At 38.2% G+C, this 23402-nt stretch overlaps 1 protein-coding gene across 2 annotated transcripts in view; it reads left to right on the top strand.

Annotated features, from left to right (window-relative positions):
* Reln (reelin) overlaps window positions 1–23402 on the top strand; it is a 446863-nt gene that overhangs the window by 275275 nt on the left and 148186 nt on the right. For both annotated transcript variants that reach the window (XM_027393422.2, XM_027393423.2), the window contains exons 13-19: window positions 7394–7506; window positions 9005–9213; window positions 9949–10077; window positions 10663–10772; window positions 13562–13628; window positions 18901–19134; window positions 19760–19921. In XM_027393422.2, coding sequence (XP_027249223.1) covers window positions 7394–7506; window positions 9005–9213; window positions 9949–10077; window positions 10663–10772; window positions 13562–13628; window positions 18901–19134; window positions 19760–19921 — 1024 coding nt within the window. The remainder of the gene's footprint in view (window positions 1–7393; window positions 7507–9004; window positions 9214–9948; window positions 10078–10662; window positions 10773–13561; window positions 13629–18900; window positions 19135–19759; window positions 19922–23402) is intronic.

Here is a 23402-nt window from a genome sequence, read left to right on the forward strand (position 1 = left end):
GATTAAGTCATCATTGTTTTTATTCCTTTATATAGAGACCATGAATGGGATTAATTCTTTCTGTAACAAAATTGATTACTAACTAATGAATTAAAATAGTATTGACTATGTAGGAAAATTTAATTTTAGTAAGCCCAAAAACCATACCATCCTAAATTTAAAGGAACTCCATTTAGTAAAAAGTAAGACATGCATATTGAATAGAGTTCTAGAGGTAGGACATAGAGACAGTGGAGAGCAGTGCTACCTCAGCCACAGTTGCTGGTCAAATGAGTTAACACATAAAAACATTCAAAATATTGTCTCACAAACTCAACTGTCTGTGCCCACTACTGCTTTGGAAGTGACCCAGATAGTGCCTGTGACCACAAGTGACATTTAGCTGTGTGTGGGGAGAAGGCAACAGGCTTTGATGGAGCAATGTGCTGTGAAAGGGCAGAGAACGCTGAGGATGCTACCATGGAAGGAAGGGGGAGGCTTCATAGAGGGTAGGCATTGGACCGGTCCTTAAAGGCCAGCCAGGATTTCCTTTCAAGAAAGAATTTCAGAGTAACATTCCGAACAAAGGACATTTAAAAAAATCAAAGCATGTGACACATATGCAGCTGACTAAATTTCCCAAGAAATTAATAGACACATGTAAGATGACCTAAGTAGTGCTTTTCTCAGTCCCGTTTGAGCTTAGCTCTTTCTCTTGCTGATGCGTCAAAAGATTCTTACTAGGGATGCATTGCCTGTTTTTTAGTGAGATAATTCTACCAAGAGTATGAAGGAAAGACTGAAGTAATCAGAAACCAGGAGACAAGACACTAGCTAGACCAGTGGAGTCAGTTAAACTTGTAGTAGTGTTCCACGTTTATAATGAACAATAATATTTTAAACAATAACTAATTGTTCCGTATAGCGTATTTTATCTGGCAACTCTGTTAAGTGTCTAATGTTCTCATGGAAGCAAAGAATGAGTCAGTGCTAAGTGACAATGGGAAGGAAGGAACCAAGGCAGAACACCTGCAGAGACAAACAATATGGATTTCTCTTCTGGGTGACTGGGGGAATGGTACCATTTCCTACAATGGCCCCTGGTTTTAAAAGAGGCAGGTAGCCTTTAATCTCAGCACTCAGGAGGCAGAGGCAGGCGGATCTCTGTGAGTTTGAGGCCAGCCTGGGCTCCAGAGCGAGTGCCAGGATAGGCTCCAAAGCTACAGAGAAACCCTGTCTCGAAAAAACAATAAATAAATAAATAAATAAATAGATAGATAAATAAATAAATAAAAGAGGTAGGTATGCAGAAGAGTTTAGTATCAAGCGTGTTAAACTGGGATTTGTAGAATACCACAAAGATTCTGCTCACAGTTTAGAGCACATTTGAAAACCATTCATATACTGCTCCTCAATGAATGAGTGCTGGATGCACGAATTGATGAGGAAAGGAAACAGGCTTTTGGCTCAACTTCGAATGTTTAACTACTTTGCCAATACAGGATAGACAACAATAAGACAGGTAGGGTGAATCAGGGATGGAGAGGAGAAAGCTGGACCTACAGAAGGGAGTCCCCAAATATGGCAGCTGGGAAGAAATAAAAGCAATATGAGAAGCACATGGATGAGTTTGCAAGTAAGCCCTCTCTCCGTGCGGTGCTCTAGGTCCCACTTGCTCTCAAGCACAGCTTATGATATGTCCAATTCTTGGTTCACACCAGTTTTTGTGACTACCATTTGTGTAAAACCTGCACAACTTTCAGAATTCAGTTAAAACCCCTTTTCCCAACCGGGAAGTGGTGATGCACACCTTTAATCCCAGCACTCAGGAGGCAGAGGCAGGTGGATCTCTGTGAGTTCGAGGCCAGCCTGGTCTATAGAGCGTGTTCCAGGAAAGGCTCCAAAGCTACACAGAGAAACCCTGTCTCAAAAAAAAGAAAAAAACCATTTTCCCTTATTTATCTGTTCACTTATCCAACAAACATTATTGAGGAGCAGGATTCAGTACAGTGTTTAGAGCCAAATTTCAGTTAACAACACAAAAATAAAAAATAATCTAATCAATACCATTCATGTTACTCTTCTTATTGCTCCTCTAAAAATGTGAACTACACATTTAGTTTGTTCTCAGATCTTTTTGTTCATACCATCTCTTTTCTCTGGATTTTTTACTACAATATATCATCACAATGCCATTAGAGCTAGTTATTCTTTGTTATGAGGATTCTCCCATATGCTGTGGCATCTGTGGGTGCCTGAAACCATGGGTCCTAATGTGCCCTTTCTATATGCTGTGTTTTCTTCTATACACACATACATACATATTAATATGATGAAGTCTGACAAGTAGATTATAGGTTAGGCATAGTAAAAGTCTAACCAGAAGAATTAATGATGACATGAAGCATGGGCTGGGGAGATGGCTTGGGGGTAAAGTACTTTCCCTTGAAGGCATAAGAATTTGAGTTTGAATCCCCACTGCCATGTTAAAAACTGAGTGCAGCATTGAGCTCGAGCAACTGGCACTGGTGACGGAGATGAAGGATCCCCAGGGCTTGTTGAGCAGCTAGTCTAGCTAATGGGCAAGCTCCAGCTTTAGGCAGAGACCCTGCCTCAAAAAATAAGGTGAAGAGCAGTAGACAAATACACCCAGCATGCATGTTTGGCCTTGGAAATAGGAGTGTATGTGCACGCACACACCCACCCCACCCTCCACCTCCCCCCAACAATTATAATAACAAATTGTTCTAAAAGTGAAGTTTCTGATGAATATTCGTAATTTCATGCCATGCTTGACCATGGGTAACACACATTATATAAAGAAAAGCCTGGGATAGTAGCCACTACTGTGTATTTGCCTTGATTTTTTTTTCTCACTAAATGATAAGCTGAAGTCAAGGTGTATTTCCCCTCCTAGCACAGAACTCTGACATAGTAAAATTCAGCAAAATCAGTTTCTTCACACAAATGTGTGTCAATAAAGCTGTTTAAAGCACTATTTGAGTGTTCTAAAACTGACCATCCAACCAGCGTTTATTGAAATCTTTCTGTGCTTTAATTGCTCTACAAGATGCCTCCTGAGTCCTTCTCTCCAGCACGCATCAAAGCTTCATAAGCTGAGCAGGATTCTGTTTCTTCCTGCAGGAGTTGCTGTCACTGAACTTCACGGGACTGACAGAATGCCCTCAGAGGGGTCTTTCAGACAAACTGTCATCATCTTAACATCCTGGCTCCTCTCAGATTTTCTTTTCCATTCTGTGCTGTGTGGGTGTCCCACGTGCATTTCTCTCAGAGCAGCAGCTGCTGTGCACTTTTGCTCTTCAGAGAGCAGAGACGAGGCCAGGCACCAGTTAACCAAGCTGCACAAAACTGATGGTATCTTTAGATGTGGGACACTAAAAAATCACACAATGTGGCCTAACACAGTTTTAGTTTCTTCTTGGTAATTTTTAAATATGTAACCAATGTTTTGGCAGAAAAAATTATTTTTCTAAAGGAGAATTTTGTTTCCATATTGATCCCCCCCAGGCACCACCACTTACAATAACTTTAGTACAATAACTGCTTTATTACACTGATATAATAAAATGCTAAAAAGAATTATACTGGTTTCAAAATCATAATATTCTCTACAGGTTGTTGGCCCCGAATGATGAACATCATTGGAAAGAGGTCTACATTATATGTCTACCTTCCTTATTTCAGTTCAGATTAGATAATTCAGTATATAATAATTGTGGGATAATTTTAAAATGCACAGCAGATGTAGCATGTCAGATCCCAAGGCTTTACAAATACAAGCATCCACAGTTTCTATGCATGATGTTTTGCAGGATCAAAGTCAAAGAGAATAGCACCAGATATAGCTTTAATTGAGGCTATTGTAGAACCTTTCCTAGCCTCGGTCCCATCAGCAAAGTGATAAATGTACTTAATCCTTCTTCAAAGCTGTTGTTATCTATTGGAGACACATAATACTTGTGTATTTTTAATTTTCCTGATACATAACATGTAGTAAGCACTGAATTAAATGCAGGTATTATTGCTCTTATTCATTCTCTAGTTGTCTAGCTAAAGATAAAACCAGTGCAAATAGTGTCCACACCATTTGAAACCTCAATACTTCATAAAACTAAAAAGTTATAGATTTCCTTGTCAAGAAAAGTAATTACCAGACAGATTTCTTTCTTCACTAGTGGCTGAAGTATAACTTCGGTGTCTAAAGCTAGAATATATGGTGCACTCCCTAAAACTGTTCAATCAACATGGACACCGATTTCCTACAGCACCGTTGTCTAACTCAGTGAAATCGCTTATGCCCAGAGGAGCTCTAGGGACACAGCAGAAGGACAAGGGCATATACTAAACTTCCTCTTCCCTGGCTTAGCTGGGGACTCCAGCAGCACGCTCATTCATAGAAGCTCCCAGTCCTCTGCAGTTTGTCTTCTCAATTAGCAAACCAACTTCTTGGGTTGCTTCTACCAGTGTTGCTCAAACATGTCAAATGGCTTACAGAATAAACTTAGGAGACTTAGGGTTTGCACTGCATAATTATAAAGCCAAACATTTGTCTGTTAAGGTGTTTGTTCAGGATTTTGAAAGAAGTTGCACTTAGGAAGATGGGAGAACGATGTTTAATAAATAATATAGCTTACTCATCAGGATGGGCTTTGCATGCGGCCTTAATAGAGTGACTACAATCAACGGTTGATATTTGTAGATTCATATAACCAGTTTCCTTACAGGCCTAAAAAGGGATCTTGGGGACTTAGATAAGGCTTATGGGCCAGTCATAATTCTCATTGATGGGCTATGAAAATGTAATTGCTGAGCTTGAAGGCATAGTCAATGTTCACAGCATCAGATCAATATTTTCATGTTGTCATTTCATAGCAACAGTTCTAGAACTGTGGACACTGGTGTTCCCTCCTTCAGACATTTTGCTGAGTGAATCCCCAAGACATGCATTGGTCATGTACCCTTCTATTCCTGTATATTGTCTAAGTCTTTCTCTATAGCTTTTTTTGGCTAATAGTCCTTTAGCTATGAATTTTTTTGTACTAATTAGATCCCATCTAGCTTTCTTGGCTTTACATGTTAGACAGTTTCTTCCAGAGGGCAGACCCCATTATCCAAATTGAATCAAGCAGACATTTGTAAACACTGACACCTTGATTGCTTATTTAAAGGTGGTGTCTCAAACATTATTTGTTGATTTCAATAAATTCCCAAAAGGTAATCTTATTCTAGAGTTTGAGAATTACCAAATTACCTTACTGGCACCATGGAGTATCAGCAATAGCAGTTACCTATAAATAGAATTAACATCCGTGCTGGTTGATTTTGGAACAGAAGGAATTCTTAGAAGTATAGCAATAAGAGAAAAGGTTAGTGTGATGAACTTCAAAAACACTTCTGCATGTCTTTACTCTTATGTGGCTGGAGCTGTTATGAATGGCAGTGTGTGGGGCTTCTAGTAAGCCATGTCTGTCTTTAAAATAAGATGAGGCGGACAGTTGATAGAAGCCAGAAAGACCTCGGATTATTGATAGTGTGTAATAGAGAAGAAAAGACAGAACATGTACTCAGGCTGTTCAGCAGCAGCCTCTCACCTCCCTTTCCATTCTAATGGTATATCCCCTTGTGTGGTCATAAGGTAGCGTGGCAGAGAGCAAATGATACTATATACCTTCACTAGTCAAACGAAGCACCAAATATAAATGTAAAAAGTAAAGTATACATACTTAAAATACAAACACATCTGCTAAAATACCATCAGTGTTACTTGAAGCATCTTCATAACACCATTTCAGAAATATTTGATACAGGGAGTCACCAAACTTATTTTCATATGAATGGTCTTAAAGACAAAAATCACTTGATCATCTCAAAAACAAAGAAAAGGCTCTTGACAAAATCCAGCATGGTAAAAGTCCTAGAGAGTAGGACTAGAGAAAACATATCACGACATAATAATAAAGGCTATGTGTGGCACACCCACATCCAACGTCATCCTAAATGGAGGAAAACTTGAAGTGTCACTATTAAAATCAGGAATAGGACAGTGCTGTCCAATATCCCCAATGTGTTTCAAGATGGTACTCAAAGTGCCAACTGGAGCTAAAGGTCAAGAGGAGGAAACTAAAGGGATACAAATTGGAAAAGAAGAGGTCAAATTATTTCTATTTACAGATGATCTGATATTATACATAAATACCCCCAAATTTCTACCAGAAAACTATAGGCAATCAACAATTTCAGCAAAGAGACAGGGAACAAAATCAACTTACAAAGTCAGTCGCCTTTCTGTCCACCACCAACAAACACACTGACAAAGATCATGGACACACTCACACTTACAGTGGCCTCAAAGACAGTAAAAGTCTTAGAATAAATGCTACCTCTGCACTGCAACTTCAAATCTGTGAAGAATAGGTTAAGGAAGACATTAGAAATGGAAAGACTTTTGTGATCAAAGATTGGTAGAATTAATATTAAAAAAAACTATCATTCTACCAAAGGCCCATTACAGCGTCAATGCAATCTCAATCAAAATGCTCAGAGCATTCTTCACAAAAACAGAAAAAAATATTTGGAACCAAAAAATTTTTACAAACCCTCTCATAGCCAGTACAATCCTAAACAAAAAGAACAATGCTAGGAGGATTACCATTCCAAATTTCAAGATATATTATAGGGCCATACTAATAAAACAGTATGATAATGGCACACAACAGACTTGTGGACAAGTGGAACAAAATAGAAGACCCAAACACGAGCATATGGAAAACAGCCGTTTAAAGGCCGTGCTAAACATGATAAACATTTCGATCCCAGACATGACGATTCTGTAATCCCAGCACTGTTGAGGTAGAGATGGACAGATCCTTGAGACTTGCAAGTCAGCTGCCTTAGTCTATGTGGTGAGGTGCAAGCCAATGAAAGACCCTATCCCAGCAAAAGGTGACACATAAGATTGCCCTCTGGCTTGTACACACAAGAACAACAACACCTACACACACATACCCACACACCAAAAAGGCACATATGTACATGTGCTCACACACACACACACACACACACACACACACACACACACACACACACACACACACACACACATCTTTTTAACTGGGTTGAATCATGGCCATGTAGTCACTGATCGACACACACTGTTATTTGAGCAATCCCATTAAACAAAAGAGTAATATTGGCCTTTACATGCCAAGGCTTTGATCTGGAACATGGCTCTTCTGAGCTATCTTCAATTAATTCCTTGGGTCCCCTTATCTTTATGTAAAAGTATCCTTGAGTGAAATATAATGCTGTAATTGTTTCTTGCTCTGATTTGTAACACTGTTTGATGTTTCAGCGGCAAGTTGGTTCTAACACCATGAAATTTTGTTTAATACAGGAGGAGTCTGTGATCCAGGAGATTCTCATGAGAACGATGTCATCTTGTATGCAAAGATTGAAGGAAGAAAAGAGCACTTCACACTAGATACCCTTTCCTATTCCTCCTATAAGGTATGGGTGCCAATCCTTATGCCAGATGACTTCCTCAGAACTCTCAGACCAGAGCCACATCCACAAGGAACATGCTGAGCACAGAGGAGTCATCTTTTTGTTTGCCTCCCCAGGAAATCGTTAGATTATTTTTTAAGTGGCTTGGGAATTTTAACATTCATTTTTATTCCTGATACAAATGAAAACTCAGATTTTGTCAGGAAGAAGAAATTACAGAAACAATAACTCAAAACCCAAACCTCTGACTGACAGTTATCCCTGTCCCTGAGAAAGCAGTAATAGTGACTCTAATTATGCAGCTTCACAGCCTTGCTTTTAGACATAATGAGTAGAGTCCCGCATTGGAAATTTTCTAGACAGAAGGCATCACAGGAGTTCAGAACACTGTAACCCTAACATTTTTCTTTGCTAATGAGAGCTACAGCATTGCTCTTTTCCCTTTACTCTCTGGATATAGGACGGGTTATTTACAAACTGTTTCTGGTTATTTACAAACATCTTGAAAATCAGGTGAGATGCTTGTCCGTGGGTGTGAGAATTTTTCATTATATCAATATGTTCTAATCTCGCAGCACATTCATTAATCATTTTCTCTGGACAGTGATAACACTTTGGGTGTGGTACAGAACTTGGGGGCTGTGAGAAGCCTTTGTCAGTAAAGTTCTTGCTCTGTAAGCAGTAGAGCCTAAGTTTGGACCCCAGAACCCAAGTTACAAGTTGGGCATGGTGGTGCACCCCGGCAGTCTCAATGCCGGGGAGGTGGAACCGGGATCTCTGGAGCCTGACCAGCCAGTCTAACTGAATTAACAAGCTCCAGGTTCAGTGAGTGATGCTGTCTCTAAGGTGGAAAAGGTGGAGAGCAATTGTTTAGGAAGACACCTGACTTGAACCCTGGCCTCATGTATGAATTTGCATACTCACCTATATAAACACATAAACACAAAATAAAGAATTAAAAAGAGTCAACATAGGGAGCAATCAGAAAAATATCCAGAAAGTTCAATATTCAATTGTAACCCAATTGATTGCTCCCGCAATATCATTGTGGACTACTTTTCTAGCACTTAGTTGGTAGGATTTGCCTGCTCTGGTCTTGCGAATCCTTCACACCAAATCATAGATATAAATATTGATCTACTATTTATGAGTCTTATTTTCAAAATCCCTAGCTGAGAAAAACATTAATATTACATAAAACTGCTTTTCAAAGCACCAATTATAAAGTCAAACAATTATTCAGTGGCCTTAGTTCTGTGCTGAGGTGGATAAAATGGATACACACTTGGTCAGTCACACACAAGCCCCACTGTTCTCACAGGAGGAATTTTAAGTGATTGAAATGAGCTGTCCTTGAAGACAGAGTCTTCCACATGAAATAACAAGCATAGCACAAAGGTCATCAATAAATGGCAGTTATGTATTCAATGATTGCCCAATATAATTTAAGAGAATTCACATCGACTAAATGTAAATAATTTGAGTTTCTTTTTTCTGGAAGGTTCCGTCTTTGCTTTCTGTGGTCATCAATCCTGAAATCCAGACACCTGCCACCAAATTTTGTCTCAGGCAAAAGAGCCACCAAGGGCCCAATCGGAATGTCTGGGCTGTAGACTTCTTCCACGTGCTGCCTGTTCTGCCTTCTACAATGTCTCACATGATACAGTTTTCTATCAATCTGGGATGTGGGACACATCAGCCTGGAAACAGGTAGGAAGCACACCCACGGGTGTCCTAGCCCAGTGGGAAATTAGCATGCATGCACTTGGCCGTTGAATTAGAATTTGTCAGTAGATTTCTGCATGGGTTAATAAAATACCTATTAACAAAATACAAATTCCTCCCCCTCATTAAAAAGTTCTTTGACTAATAAATAGGAGGGATATGACTGGGAAGATTTTTCTATGAGAATAGCTTCATTCTGAGAGCTTGATATAAGCTATCAGAGGTGCTCACACCTGCCGTCGCAGCATCCATTATAACAGACTGATGAGAGAGAAAGAGTAACTGAAGACAAGATTGACCTCTCATTGGCTAGTGACCCCCTAATAATAGGTATGGAAGTCAATTAGCGCTTCAAGGGCTGTGACTTCTCTGCTCACATGCATTAGTGTTTCTCAGATCATCTATAAGGGTTTTCTGGTCTCACATTCACAGGACGAAGTGGCAGTGTGAGACACGGTAATTGCCTTGCTATCTATCAAATTCACGGACACAAACCCAGGTCACTGTGTGTTGTCCTTCAAACACGGATTTTATGGCAGCCATCCAACCACTTGCCTTTTGAAGGCTGGTCAGACTCAAGTGAGAGATGGCACAGTCATTTAGGAAACATCTTAGGGGTATCTCACACTCGTCACCTTATTTAAGGTGTTTAGCCAGAAATAAAAAGAAGCATTTGATGTCTTAACCCCCTTTTTGTTGTGATTGCTCTGCTATTATTAGCGTCAGCTTGGAGTTTTCTACTAACCATGGACGTTCCTGGTCCCTACTCCACACTGAGTGCTTGCCTGAGATCTGTGCGGGCCCCCACCTCCCACACAGCACTGTCTACTCCTCTGAAAACTACAGTGGGTAAGTAAATATGCTCATAGGGTCAATTAAAAGATCAAATCCATGTGTGGAGCTAAAAAAACAGTGAGTAACTTGGAGACTAGACATTTTAAATAATAGTTAAGTAAACTGACTTCTCCTAAGAGTGGTATTATGAAAATAAATGCACACTTATTTTGGCTAAAGCCTAGAATGACAACACTTTATGAGGTCATTTATGTATGATAGTTGTGTTTATGGTTATTACTTTTTAAAAGAAATTGTATTGCCAAATACAGACTTAGAACAACAGTAGAAGAAAGATAACTTTTTAAGTTAGACCTGGTCAGATCTCACTCTGCCATCTACTATGTGGTCAGCCTAACCTCCCACATAAATTGAGGTTCACTTCACAACCTTTTGTGGACTAGTAAAAAATTCAAAATGACTCTGTAAAACTTTACCAGCTTATAGAATAAAATTAAGATCCACACTCCACAGGTAAATACTTCATTAATTTAGGTGTCATTGCAAGCACACGAAAATAGGAACTTCACAAGCATGGTAAGTTAACCCAGAATATGGGAACATAGTTGAGAGGCTGATGTCATGCTACATTTCCTGCAGGTGGAACCGAGTCACCATTCCCCTCCCTAACGCAGCACTCACTCGAGACACCAGGATTCGCTGGAGACAAACCGGAGCAATCCTCGGGAACATGTGGGCAATTGATAACGGTTAGTGTTTATGCCTGTCACAATCACAGACCATTGATGTAGGCTCTTTCTGTATTTTTGTTAGTCAGCACGCACATCACATTTCTAAGTCATGGTCTTGCGATTCATTAACCATCCTTTCTTCCTTTTCTCCTTTGCATTCTGTTAGAAGCCCAGGGGTGCACAATCAGAAAAATAGACTGTGTCGTCAGCAATATTAGATGCTGAAGTGTTTCTACATACATAATTCCTAAAATTCAAATTCACAGTTGTGACAAAGAATAGCCTAACATTTTCTTGAATTTTATGCAAAATTAACATAAGCACCATACTGCATATATTAAAATGAGACCAGTTCTTAGTAACTTTCATAACATCTGGGTTGCTTATCTTCTAGTTGCAGACACTACAGAGATAGGGACACATCATCACTAAGATACTCATGAAACCTAGCCTGTTTTCGAAAAATGGCATGAAAGGAATATTTGAATATCCATAAAAAGTGTTGACTGGATTGTTGATAATTTCTGCATAATTTCAAAGCCAGTGTCCCTCTGCTACAGTGTAGACTTACGTGTACAATAAGAGACAATATTTTAAGCCATTAAGTTACATGACTTTTTTATTGTTATTAAACACCAATGCTGTTTGTTTATCTTAATTTCTAGATAGATTTGTAAAACATACAAATTTGAGTAACAGTTTTTACTCAAGGAAGAAGAAGGGCCATGGAGAGGAGACACATAGGAATAGAGGAAAGGACAAAATGTCAGTACTTAAGCAATTCAGCATCCCCTCTGACTTGGTTTATCCTATTTTATAAACCATATTTAATGCTGATTTTCCATGTACTAATCTCTTTTTTGAATAATCTTTAAAATAATTTATTTATCTTTACTTTATTTGCATTTGTTTTTGCCTCCATGTATGTCTTTGTGAGACATCTCACAAAGATCTATTTAAACTATGAGAAACTAATTGTATAAGGTTCTTAGATTTTGAAGATAACTTCAGACAAGGTAGTTTACCCATATCCAATATGAAATCTATGTGAGATATATATATATATATATATATATATATATATATGTGTGTGTGTGTGTGTGTGTGTGTGTGTGTGTGTGTGTGTGTGTGTGTGATATATGTGTGTGTGTGTGTGTGTGTGTGTGTGTGTGTGTGTGTGTGTGTGTGTGTGTATGTCCATGATACTAAACCTGGTGTATAAACTAAACTATCTAAGGTTTAATTTGTTAAAATAAAGTTTTTCCACTTGTAGAATATCTGCATGGCATTTTAATTACCACAGCTGTTAATGGGCTCCAGGGTATGTACCCACTGGGCAGTAGGATATGATTAGATTTTTCCTAGTGTCATTCTGTTTAAGAGTTCTATAAAGAATTTTTATTACTTTTAAGAATCACAAAAAAGTGTAAAAACTAGTAATAAAGTGAAGTTCAAGTATGAGGAAATTCAGAGTATATTGAAATATATATATGTCTATGTACAGGTTGTCCCAGTTTTCTAAAGAAAGCAATGACAGCATGGTTTGGGGTGAGGGAGTGTTGACTGCACACTGCTGACTGCCGTTTGAGTCTCACAGGAAAAGCTTAAGTCCCAGAACATACGCATGGTTCATGGTGGTTGCAATGGGAAAGGATCCCTTCAGGTTTGCCTGTCTTGTGTGAGAGGCTCCAGTCCCTTGTCTGTTCACAGGGTAGGAAGACATGAAGGCTTAGTCTGGATAAATCATTTACCCAAAGTTTTCTAGGCAGAGCCAGACTGTAAACCCACGATTAGCTGGTGCCTGAAGCCAACATTTTTAACCAAGCAGTGTACCATCTAATCACTTCCAACTAGGCAGTTTCCTTCACCATGAGATTTTGCATTGTGATGACTCCTTAGATTTTTCTGCCTCTACTCATTGGGCACAGGGATTAGGTGCTCAGGGAAGTTCAGCTCACAGCAAAGTTTATTTTAAAATAAATTGTTGGGTATTTTGATATGGTTACAGGACAGAGAAGAAAGTGATAATGCATGGGTAACTTTCTTATGCCCAAAATTGAGTATTGTAGACTCTTGGTAACCACTGCATCTCTGGTTTTCTTCCCTGTTAGACTATTGATTATTAATTAGGCTCATTATAAAATTCTTACATCTTTTACTTATATTAGAGTTTTACTACCTCAGATACAACCCTTTTAGGCTTTTCAGCATGCTGAAAATTATAATTTAAGTTTATACCATCATGCCATTCCAGCATGTAGTGGGAAAACTATACATTATGCAGAAGTCTTTACACTCAATGACAAATTCTTAATATTGTTCCATATTTCCAGGGAGGAAGAAGTAATATTTAGACATATATGTAGTGCTCATCCATAGTATTGTAAGTTTCCTCTCAGGTAAGAAAAGGAATTATAATTGTGACCTCTCCACTTTGTGATGTATCAGAAAGATTCTTTATTTCTCCCCAAAGAATATGTGCATTCCAGGACATCTGAAACACAAGCATTAGTAATCTGTCTGTAATTGTTGGGGCAGAAAACATCGCAGTAAGGAATATAAATCATACAGCCCTGTTCCTGTGAGTGCAAGCAGTAAAATTTTGAAAGAATTACTTATGGAAATTAAAACAGATCCAGCATATTTATGACAAAGTGCTCACACTGACTTCTAGCTCCCTGCATGTGACCTCAAATACACACAACAGGCCGCGTTTCATGGGCATTGCTTTCTAAAATTATATTGGTGATGTTCCGGGTTTTTTCAATTATGTTGTCACTTTTTACATGACTTCTTTCTCCCTATAGTTTACATAGGTCCATCGTGTCTCAAATTCTGTTCTGGCAGAGGACAATGCACTCGACATGGTTGCAAGTAAGCATTTGAAACTAATATATATTATATAATATATGTAATAATATATATAATATATATGCAATATATTGCATATTGAGACCATGAGCCATTTAAATGTATTTAATATTCTCTTTTACTATTTCAGATATTTTTTAAAAGTCCAAATCAGAATACTTGATGTGGAATCATTGTGTGTGTGTGTCTATATGTGAGTATGATGTATGTGTGAAGTGTATGTATGTGCGTGTCTGAGCAAGGCAGGATATGCAAAAGCCAGAGGAGGACATAGAATGTCTTCATTCTCTTACTCCCTGTCTTATTCCTTTGAGACAGGGTCTCTCACTGAACCTAGGACTAGGCTAGCAGCTAACGAGCCTCAGGACCCTTCTGTGTCTTCCTTCCCCATCACCTAGTTTGTAGTCATGCATCGGCCATACCTGGCTCCCTGCATGTGCTCCAGCAATTGGACTCAGGTCCCCATGTTTGCACAATCAGCACGCTTACCCATTGGTCCGTCTTCACAATCCTCAAAATGGCATTTAACTGTAACTTAAGTACAATTTGGAAGTAAAATTAATTAATAAATTTATAATGGACTAAATTATAAATGCTGTAATATCCTCATATAAATTTGTACTAAATTAAAATCCCTTATAGCTGGATAGTTAGATTTTCTGTGCATTTTATAGAACAATGGTGCTGACTATGAAGTCTGAAATAATATACTAATAAGGTAATATCCAGTTGCCACCAATGAATTGTGTTATATTAATACCGAGACCAGATAGTCACATTTATTATGTCATTCCTGTATTAATATTTAATTCTGGATCTCTTGTGAATTCCTGAAACCACAGACCATCTTTGTCATAGAGATAAGTTTTCAACACTTCAAACAAAAAGTAATTAATTGGGTAACTAGTTAATGAATAGACAATTTACAAAAGAGCTTTAAACCTGCTTGTATAGAAATTATGAAACAATTGTAAACACTGAGATTTGTGTGTCAGGTGAATTCTTAAAACTTAATTTTATTGAATTTAATTAACAAAGAGATCACTCTGTACAATTAAATATTTATGATGTATGTGAGGAATTGAAAAGTTTCTGTTTATACTTTAAAACTAAATATGAGCATCCATGTTTTATTGGGGGGGTCATGTGAACACTGAGATGTGTGTGAGTTTTCAATTGTGTGTGTGTTGCGCACATGTGTGCATGTAGAAGTCAAAGGACATATTGGGTTGTCATTCCTTAGGAGCCATTCATTTTGGTTTTTGAAAACACATATCTCTCCCTCATCTCTCTCTCTCTCTCTCTCTCTCTCTCTCTCTCTCTCCTCTCTCTCTCTCTCTCTCTCTCTCTCCTCTGTGTGTGCATCTGTCTGCTTCTGTGTGTGTTTGTCTCTGTAATTCTCTCTCTCTCTCTCTCTCTCTCTCTCTCTCTCTCTCTCTCTCTCTCTCTCTCTCTCTCTCTCTCGGGTTTGGGACTTCCCAGTTAGGCTACATATGCTGATCAACAAGCCCCATGGGTCCTCCTGGTTCTGTCTCCCCAAGACTTGGATTTAAAATGAGCACCATGATGCCCAGTTTTTACACAGGTACTGGGGACTAAGCTCGGCTTCCCCATGGTCATGGAGCAGGCACTTTACCAAGTGAACTGTCTCTCTTAACTTTTAAGATAAACTCCTGCCCCAAAGTTGCTCATTAACTCTTTGAAACACCACTTATGTCTTTCTCAAATTGCTGCCTCTGTCTATTATCAATAACAAGGCCATCTACTTTTTAAAATGAATTTCAAATAAAATTAACACAAAAGAAATTTGAATTGTAGGTCTATGCTTTTAGGAACTTTTTTAACATCAAAAATTGTCGGGAACAAACATCACCTTCTCTTTCTGAAGTTTTAGTGAATAGTTTGACAATTGGAAATTTTCTACTCTCCATATCCTGGCGATATTTTATATAATAGTGATTACCTTTGTTCTTTTGTGGGTAGGCTAAATTTAACTACTACCTCTTTTTCTGGGAATATATAGTTTATTGAGTTGTAACAAAAATTACACAGAAAAGAAATTTATGTTCAATATCACTTATTCTTTGTAAGTAAATCTTAAGCTTGGAACTTCCCCACTTTGCCCTCGTCATTATCATTATTTTCTACCAGGACTCCAACCCTTCCTTCCCCGTAACACTTTCTGGCTTGTGTGCACCTTGAGACTGAACTTCTAAACTGAAGTTCACTTACCTATTGAGCCTAACCCTGTTGCAGATCCTAACGAGAAGGGAATGTGAGGACAGACACTTCAGGGTGTCACCCATGTCTCTCAACAGTGGGAGTTTTTCCTGAGGCCATGTTAGGAGTCGGATATTTTCCTGTCATTCTTAAGTCACCAATGTGATTGCTGGAAGGCACAGGCTGCAAGGAATCTATTATCTTGTCTTTAAACACAAGTGGAGTCTCTATTAGGATTCTACCCCAATTAGATAATCTTTATTAAAAGTAGACTTTCAGACCATTTCATGAGAAGAAACTTCAATGTGCTCTGTGTCTAAATGGCCACCTCTTTCTTCCAATCTAGTTCTAAGAGAACATACTTGAGATTGACAGAAGCATATTTACCCTGAAATGTACTCTGCTAGGCTTATTGGGAAACAAACTCCAGTTGCTTGCCATGGTAAAGCACACTTACACTCACAGTGTGTCCAAGTTAGCTGATGTTTTCTTACCTGTTTGGAAACTGCTTGGTGTCTCATGGGATGACTGTATCCATGAAATAACCTGTGGAAGTCAAGGTGCCTTAGCATGATCAGCAGCCTATATCCATGAAATAACATGTGTGGGACCAAGGCTCCTTAGTATGATCAGCAGAGAGTCATTTTCTGTCCTTCATTTTTCCCTAAAGCTGTTTTTTTTTTTAATGAGATAACATTTCTTCTAAAAAAAAAACTTTGAAATAAAACATAAAATGTTGCTACATCTAGCAATCTTGATCCTGGAAACCCGACTGACACAGCTGGGCCATAAGAGACTGAAGAAAGGATGAGCACATATACGGGGTAGGGAAGAGTTGGACTTGGGTAGGCTCTCTCTGATGGAGTAGCACTAACCACGACAACCCTGAGCCTCTGTGTTCATGACACAGCACAAGAAGGAGTGGTTAGCTAGTCTCTATGGGTGGTCTGTTTTGCAGCACAGTTTCAAGTTGTGAGCATCCAGAAGGGGTAAGCTGTCTGGGATGCTTTCTGTCCACTCTGTTAACATTCAAAATGGAGCAGAGGGAGGCTTGAGCAATTCTCATGGCTCTGAGATATGGGTCCTTGACAATAAAACATATTCACTCAAGACTTCATCTTCTCCTTACACATTTATTCAAGACTTCCTCCACACCCCACAAGATATAATACTATACATGGAGAGCATGTATTTAAATAATATAGCAAATAATTGGATATATTTAATTGTACAGTATCATGTTCGTGCAGAATGTAATGAGTAGTATAATAGTATTTTGACTAGGTGCCCTAAAGCTGTTTTCGTTGCCAAGAAAACCATGGAACCTCAGGCTGTATTAGTTCTCTTCATTTTAGGAACTAACTTCTTTGTTAACCCGATAAAAATGTAATATACATCAAATTTGACTTTTTATTTCCACTTGATCTCATATTCCATACATAGACCCTGTAGAAGGCCATTGCAGGCCTTGGTTTCAGAAACACTACCAGAGGCCATGCTCTGAGTTGAGCCATGTCATCCGCTCATTTGGTACACTACTGTGTGAAAAGGTTGTTCAGACTCCAGGAAGTTTAAAGGCTTCAGTAAAAAATGTTCCTGTACCAAAGATGCTGGTTTCATTTTATAATTTGAAACTGTACTGTAAAAACTATCTAAACTGTAAAAAGTTTCTTACATTCAAGTAGTTATTCAACTATGATGAGATTTACTCATTGCTAAAAGATAGAAGGGATTCAGCAGATGAGGGGGGTCATTGCAGGTGCCATATGGGGAAACAATCCCATGAAGAGATGAGAATGAAAACCTGGTGCAGATAGATCAACCTGGATCAGACTCCTAGGAGTCTAATGCCAGGCAGTTAATTGTCAGCATATTTAAGCACAGTGCAATTTGGGAAAAGGTTTCCAGGCAACAGACAGTCCAATTCTAAGTGCACAGTAAAGTTTAAGGTGTGACTACTGAGAAACTCTTTTACAAAGTATGCATGACCATGAGGGTGGGTTCTATAGCTAAAGGGCCTAGAATCTAGTATAGTCTCTGACCAATAGCATAGAGGTCAGCAGGCCATAAAGTGCCTGCGAAATCTCCCTAAGGATGGGTAGTGGTCTAGGAAGGGAGAGTCTGGGATAATCATTCTGGGGATTTCGGGTGGGGTCTGTCTCTATAGCATAAGGTGGGTGGGGTCTGTCTCTATAGCAGAAGGTGGGTGAGGTCTGCCTCCACAGATAAAAGAAAGGTCATCAGGTCATTAATAAAATCTACCCCCAGCCTTCTAGGCAGGAAAACAGGTATTTTATCTCCTCCATTGAGAAGAGGACTCTGTGTGCTTGGCATTCCTGGTTTCCCTTAATGCTTCTCTGTGAGTACCAGGACCTCTGTGCCCCCAGCAGGCCAACTGACATAAACAGCAGTCTCATTGAGCAGTCAGGCACTGGAGAGAAAGTTGCTTTTTCTTGAAACATTACTAAATTGGGGGCCACTGACAAGCAACAGTTCTGCTGAGGAATTGCATCTAGGTCAGAGGTGTGTGGTTTCCCTTTATAATGCTTAGGTGTGAAATGCTTAAAGAAATACTTGTTTTCAAAGCCTCAAATATGTAAAATAATTCATTTATTCTCAGAGTAAACTTATCCTAGATACCTTGTTAGACGTGTTTTATGTTGTTTTATAAAGTTTATGAACATTATGAATAAAATCATATGTACTTACAAGGATTGCAAGTTGTCAATGTGTGCAGATTTTAGCTCATTTTAGCTAAGTGCTAACGGTGGTCAAAGGTAAATGCTGAACTGTTTTAATCGAAGCTTTTTACAGTAGGGCCCTTTAGAGATTAAATTCTCCTGAATATGTACAGTCAATTGGCCATTATCAAAATTTCAGATTCAGTATTCTCCAAAGACCATAGAGGCTCATTTTCCTTTCACTCAATTCCCCGGTCTCTGGCCCTTCAGGCACAGCAGAATAAGCTTGGGTGTGTACAAAGGATGGACTGCCCAGCTCAGCAGGCTCTGAAGGGCTCACAGCTTGAGACTCACTTCCAGTTCATTTCTTTCAGGTGTGACCCGGGATTTTCTGGCCCAGCTTGTGAGATGGCATCCCAGACGTTTCCAATGTTTATTTCAGAAAGCTTTGGCAGCTCCAGGCTTTCCTCTTACCATAACTTTTACTCTATCCGTGGTGCTGAAGTCAGCTTTGGTTGTGGTGTCCTAGCCAGCGGTAAGGCCCTGGTTTTCAACAAAGATGGGAGGAGACAGCTAATCACCTCCTTTCTGGACAGCTCCCAGTCCAGGTGAGTGCCGGTGGCGTACTAGAACATATACAGAAAGTCTGTGGGTGAGTTTAGATCAGTTTTCAGTTGTACTCTTTTTCCTTCTACCTAATGAATATATCTTCTAATCTTTAAATAGGCTGGAAGGATGCTTAGTGTATTTAGAATTAATTTGCTCTAGTTTTTAATAAACTAGAAGACTCACCAATGACTTTGAGCTACTAATGACTGACAGTTTTTTTTTTTTTTTTAAATATGAGATGTTCGCATCAAAACTGTGTTCTTAAGCCAAAGGCTGGTTAATTATTCATGTAGTTTATTTATTTGACAGCTTGCAGGGACTGATTAGATTTACTCGGCATCATCCCTTCCCCCAGTGCCTGCCTGATAAATAATGCAGGAACAAGGGTGATAGGCATTTTAAGTGTGTATACACAAGTATGTAAATAGGCATGAAAGTAGTTTTATTTTATGGATATGTCTCTATATAAACTACATGCACGTCTTCTACACTTATTAATTCACTTGCATTTTATGAAATAGTGACTGTAAACCTACAGCTTTTGAGAAGTTTATTTAAAAGTGTTTTGAAGTTTATCAATAAGAATGTGAATGCGTTGACCAATTATGAATGGCTTATGTCTAGGTTTCTCCAGTTCACACTGCGGCTGGGGAGCAGGTCTGTTCTGAGCTCATGCAGGGCCCCTGACCAGCCTGGGGAGGGCGTTTTACTGCATTATTCTTATGACAATGGAATAACGTGGAAACTCCTGGAGCACTATTCATATCTCAGCTATCATGAGCCCAGGTATGTCAGAGCACATTGACAAAGATGGGTAGTGTAGTGTTTCCTTCCTGGGGTGAATCACAATTTAATTTTACAATTTTGCAGAGGCCCAAATTGTATAAGATTCTATATATTCTTCTATTGTCATGAACAATTGATAAACAATATGTTTTAATCTGTGTGTACCACTGATTTTGATACTTTAAAGAAATGTGTTTTTATATTTTGAAATGTGCATCTAAGGAAAACTACTTTGACGTTTAGGAAAGGAATGTGGCCACTACTGTTAACTATAGTGGAAACTGCTAGAGATAATTTTACATGACACTTATTTACAAATACTATTAAAATATTTGAAACATTGTTATAATAAGTTACATATAAAATTATAATTTAATTTAATTCATTTAATTAATAAATTCATTTAATCTGATAACCAATGTGTTTTAAGTTTTTCACACAGCAAAATTAAGTATTAAGCACAAATAATTTTTTCTGGCATGTACAATAGGGTACAATTTATGAAGATATAAATAAAGTCCTTTCCTCCAGCCACTTCTATTCCATCCTTCAGCATTGACAAAATGGTATCCACAGATGTTTCAGAGACACTCTGCCCTAGTAGAACACACATGAGCTCCTTTGTGAAAATCCCTTTTAAAAAAAAAAGGAGAGAAGGAAGGAAGATGTCAAAATAAGGTATCAACCATCAGAGGTGAGAGCACTGTGTCTTCACCCACAGTCATGTTTGGAGAGCTCACACTGCCTCCCTTCCAGGAAGTCCCTTTATCCTGGGAAAAGAGTAGATGAGCTTCTGTCTTCAGGGTTTCCCTGGCACCATAGACAGATAATGAATGTTACATGCTTTACAATTTTTCTGGGGACAACTCCCTATTTTAATCATTTGCAAATAGGAGAACTTTGTACATAAAATGAAGTAGCATGTAACAGAGTCAATCACTCACTAATTTGACCTACACTTTATACACAATAACAAATTTTAAATGCCTCAGCTGTTGATACTTTCTTTGTACATGTAAAAGTATAAGGCTACAGTCTCTTTATCCCACAGAGATACACAAGTCTTATAGAAATGTTCTAGAGACTCTCCATAGTTAATATGAACAACAAATTAAAGTAAAAACAACATGTTGAAATCATGAAGAAAATATTATCATCCTAAATGAACTTGGCTATTGCCTAACTTATTTCTGACAAGGGTGGACAGCTTCAAAATTCAGTAATCAATCTATATAATGAAATGTCATTAATCTTTGTTGATGTGAAAAAGGATGTATTCAATATGCTACTTCGAAGGTGTGTTTAATATTGTCTACCATTGTTAGCAATGTGTATTGTTTGAACAATTGAGATCAGAGTAAACGTTTTCTTTTTTTCAGAAGAATGTGGTAGTTCCAGCAAAACACTCATTTTCCACATACACACATCTGACCATAGACACTTTCTCCCTCTTTTTCTCCCTCTCCTTCTCCCTCACAGACTGTAATAAAAGCTGGCATGGCAGGAGTAGAATTTGATATATTTCAGGTGCTAAATTATATTCTTTGTAATAAATAATAGAAACCCATGGAAAATTTTCATGGAATTAAATATATCTTGATGCCTTTAGCCATTTTGTCTGTTTTATTCAGTATAAATCGTTCCTGTAAAGTGCTTTGAATTCTATATTATTTCTTAATGCCACAGTTGTTCAGAAATAAAGTATGAGCCACATGTATCTTCTAGCTGGGTCACCACTGTTGGCAAAGGGCAGTTTCAAAAACTTTTTGATTCATTCAAAAATAAAAGAACTGTGTTCATGTTAAATTTGTTTCACCTTTTTATTTATAAGTGTTTCTATATTCTATAATTACTTAAAAATCAAATCTTGGTAAATTTTTATGCCTTGATTATTTATTGTGTTTAATCCCTTATTTCAAGTTACCCAATTCTGTAATATATATAATTATCAACCTTAAAAAAATAATTTTATGGTCAGGCAGTGATGGTATATGCCTTTTATCCCAGCTCTCGGGAGGCATTGGCAGGATTATCTCTGTGAATTAAAGGCCAGATTGGTCTATGGAGCAAGTTCCAAGGTATCCAAGGCTACAGAGAGTAACCCTGTCTCGAAAAACCAAAAAAAAAAAAAATCATGACAGAGGCAGCTCAGTGGATACAAGTTTGAGTTACCCAAACTCACAGAAAAGCTGGTTAACTATGGCAGATGACTGTAATTCCAGTGCTTGCAAGGCAAGGCTGAGAATACCTGGATCAGTCTGACTAGCTAGACTAGCAGAACTCAATTTCAGGTTCAGCTAGAGATGAACTCAACAAATAAAATGACAATTGATCAATCAAGTAGGATGCCCAACACACACACACACACACACACACACACACACACACACACACACACACACACACGCCAAAAAGAAAGGAAAAAATGATAAAAGACCTACCCACAAAGGAATGATTGAAACAAAAGTTTAACTTATGTCTCTGTATTCTCACCAAGTAGTATTCCAATCAAAGTTTCCACAGTTATTCCAACCAGCCAGCCACTCTAATACATAAAGAGCCAGGATGTCATTAAAACCTCCCGCCCTCTTGGCAGATGCCATGTAAGCAGAAGGCCAAGGATCAAGAACCAAGGTTTCTAGATCTGCCAGTGATTTAACTTCCTAACCCCACAAGGGATGACTGGCCTCGCTCTACCTGTATGTTCACGTCTCTGTAAGCATTCCCTGGGGACGCGTTGTGCACCAGGGGTTTGTGTTGTCACCATGTGTAACAACTGCTTTACATACTGACATACAGATTAGCCCTTGCCATGAGATGTTTTTATCCTAAATTCACATGTGCAGATGCTGCAACACACAAGGCACATAAAGCAGCAGCTTTCCCTTTGGTTGCAAAGTCACCAGTCATCAGGTAACAGCACAAGGACCCTGACCCAAGAGTCTGACTACAGACCAGGAGTCGTAGCTCCTCTGTTATAAAAACAGTCATCTCTTTAATGACTGTTACATGCATATACATAAGATATTCTATTTTAAGCTATTTTAAACTCATATTTCTGTTCATCAGAGAGATTAACTGTACTTTAAATCATTAGAATAGAAATTATAATTTTCTAATTATATGATGGTAATCATGATATTTGCATTATTGAACCAGTTATAATACTGTTCAATTGCTTAGTTTCATTATACATATTATGAAAAATATTCAGGCCCATATAATGATATTATTAGAAAAATGAAAGTGAAAACTATCAAAAATGCTTAACTATCTACTTATATTAACTGTCATCTAATTAATTCTATTAATAAGAAGTTTATCAGATCACGGAAATTTTTTAAAACCATAAATATATTTAGGAATGTCTTTCTAGTTTCAATTTTATAAATAAATGTTTTCTTAAATTTATACTTCGTGTTTCCATATTGAATTTTCATTATTTTTAAGATGTGTTTTCTTGTGTTTTAGACAACTCCTC

This window comes from Cricetulus griseus (assembly GCF_003668045.3).
Source record: "Cricetulus griseus strain 17A/GY chromosome 1 unlocalized genomic scaffold, alternate assembly CriGri-PICRH-1.0 chr1_0, whole genome shotgun sequence".
NCBI classification, from domain to species: domain Eukaryota; kingdom Metazoa; phylum Chordata; class Mammalia; order Rodentia; family Cricetidae; genus Cricetulus; species Cricetulus griseus.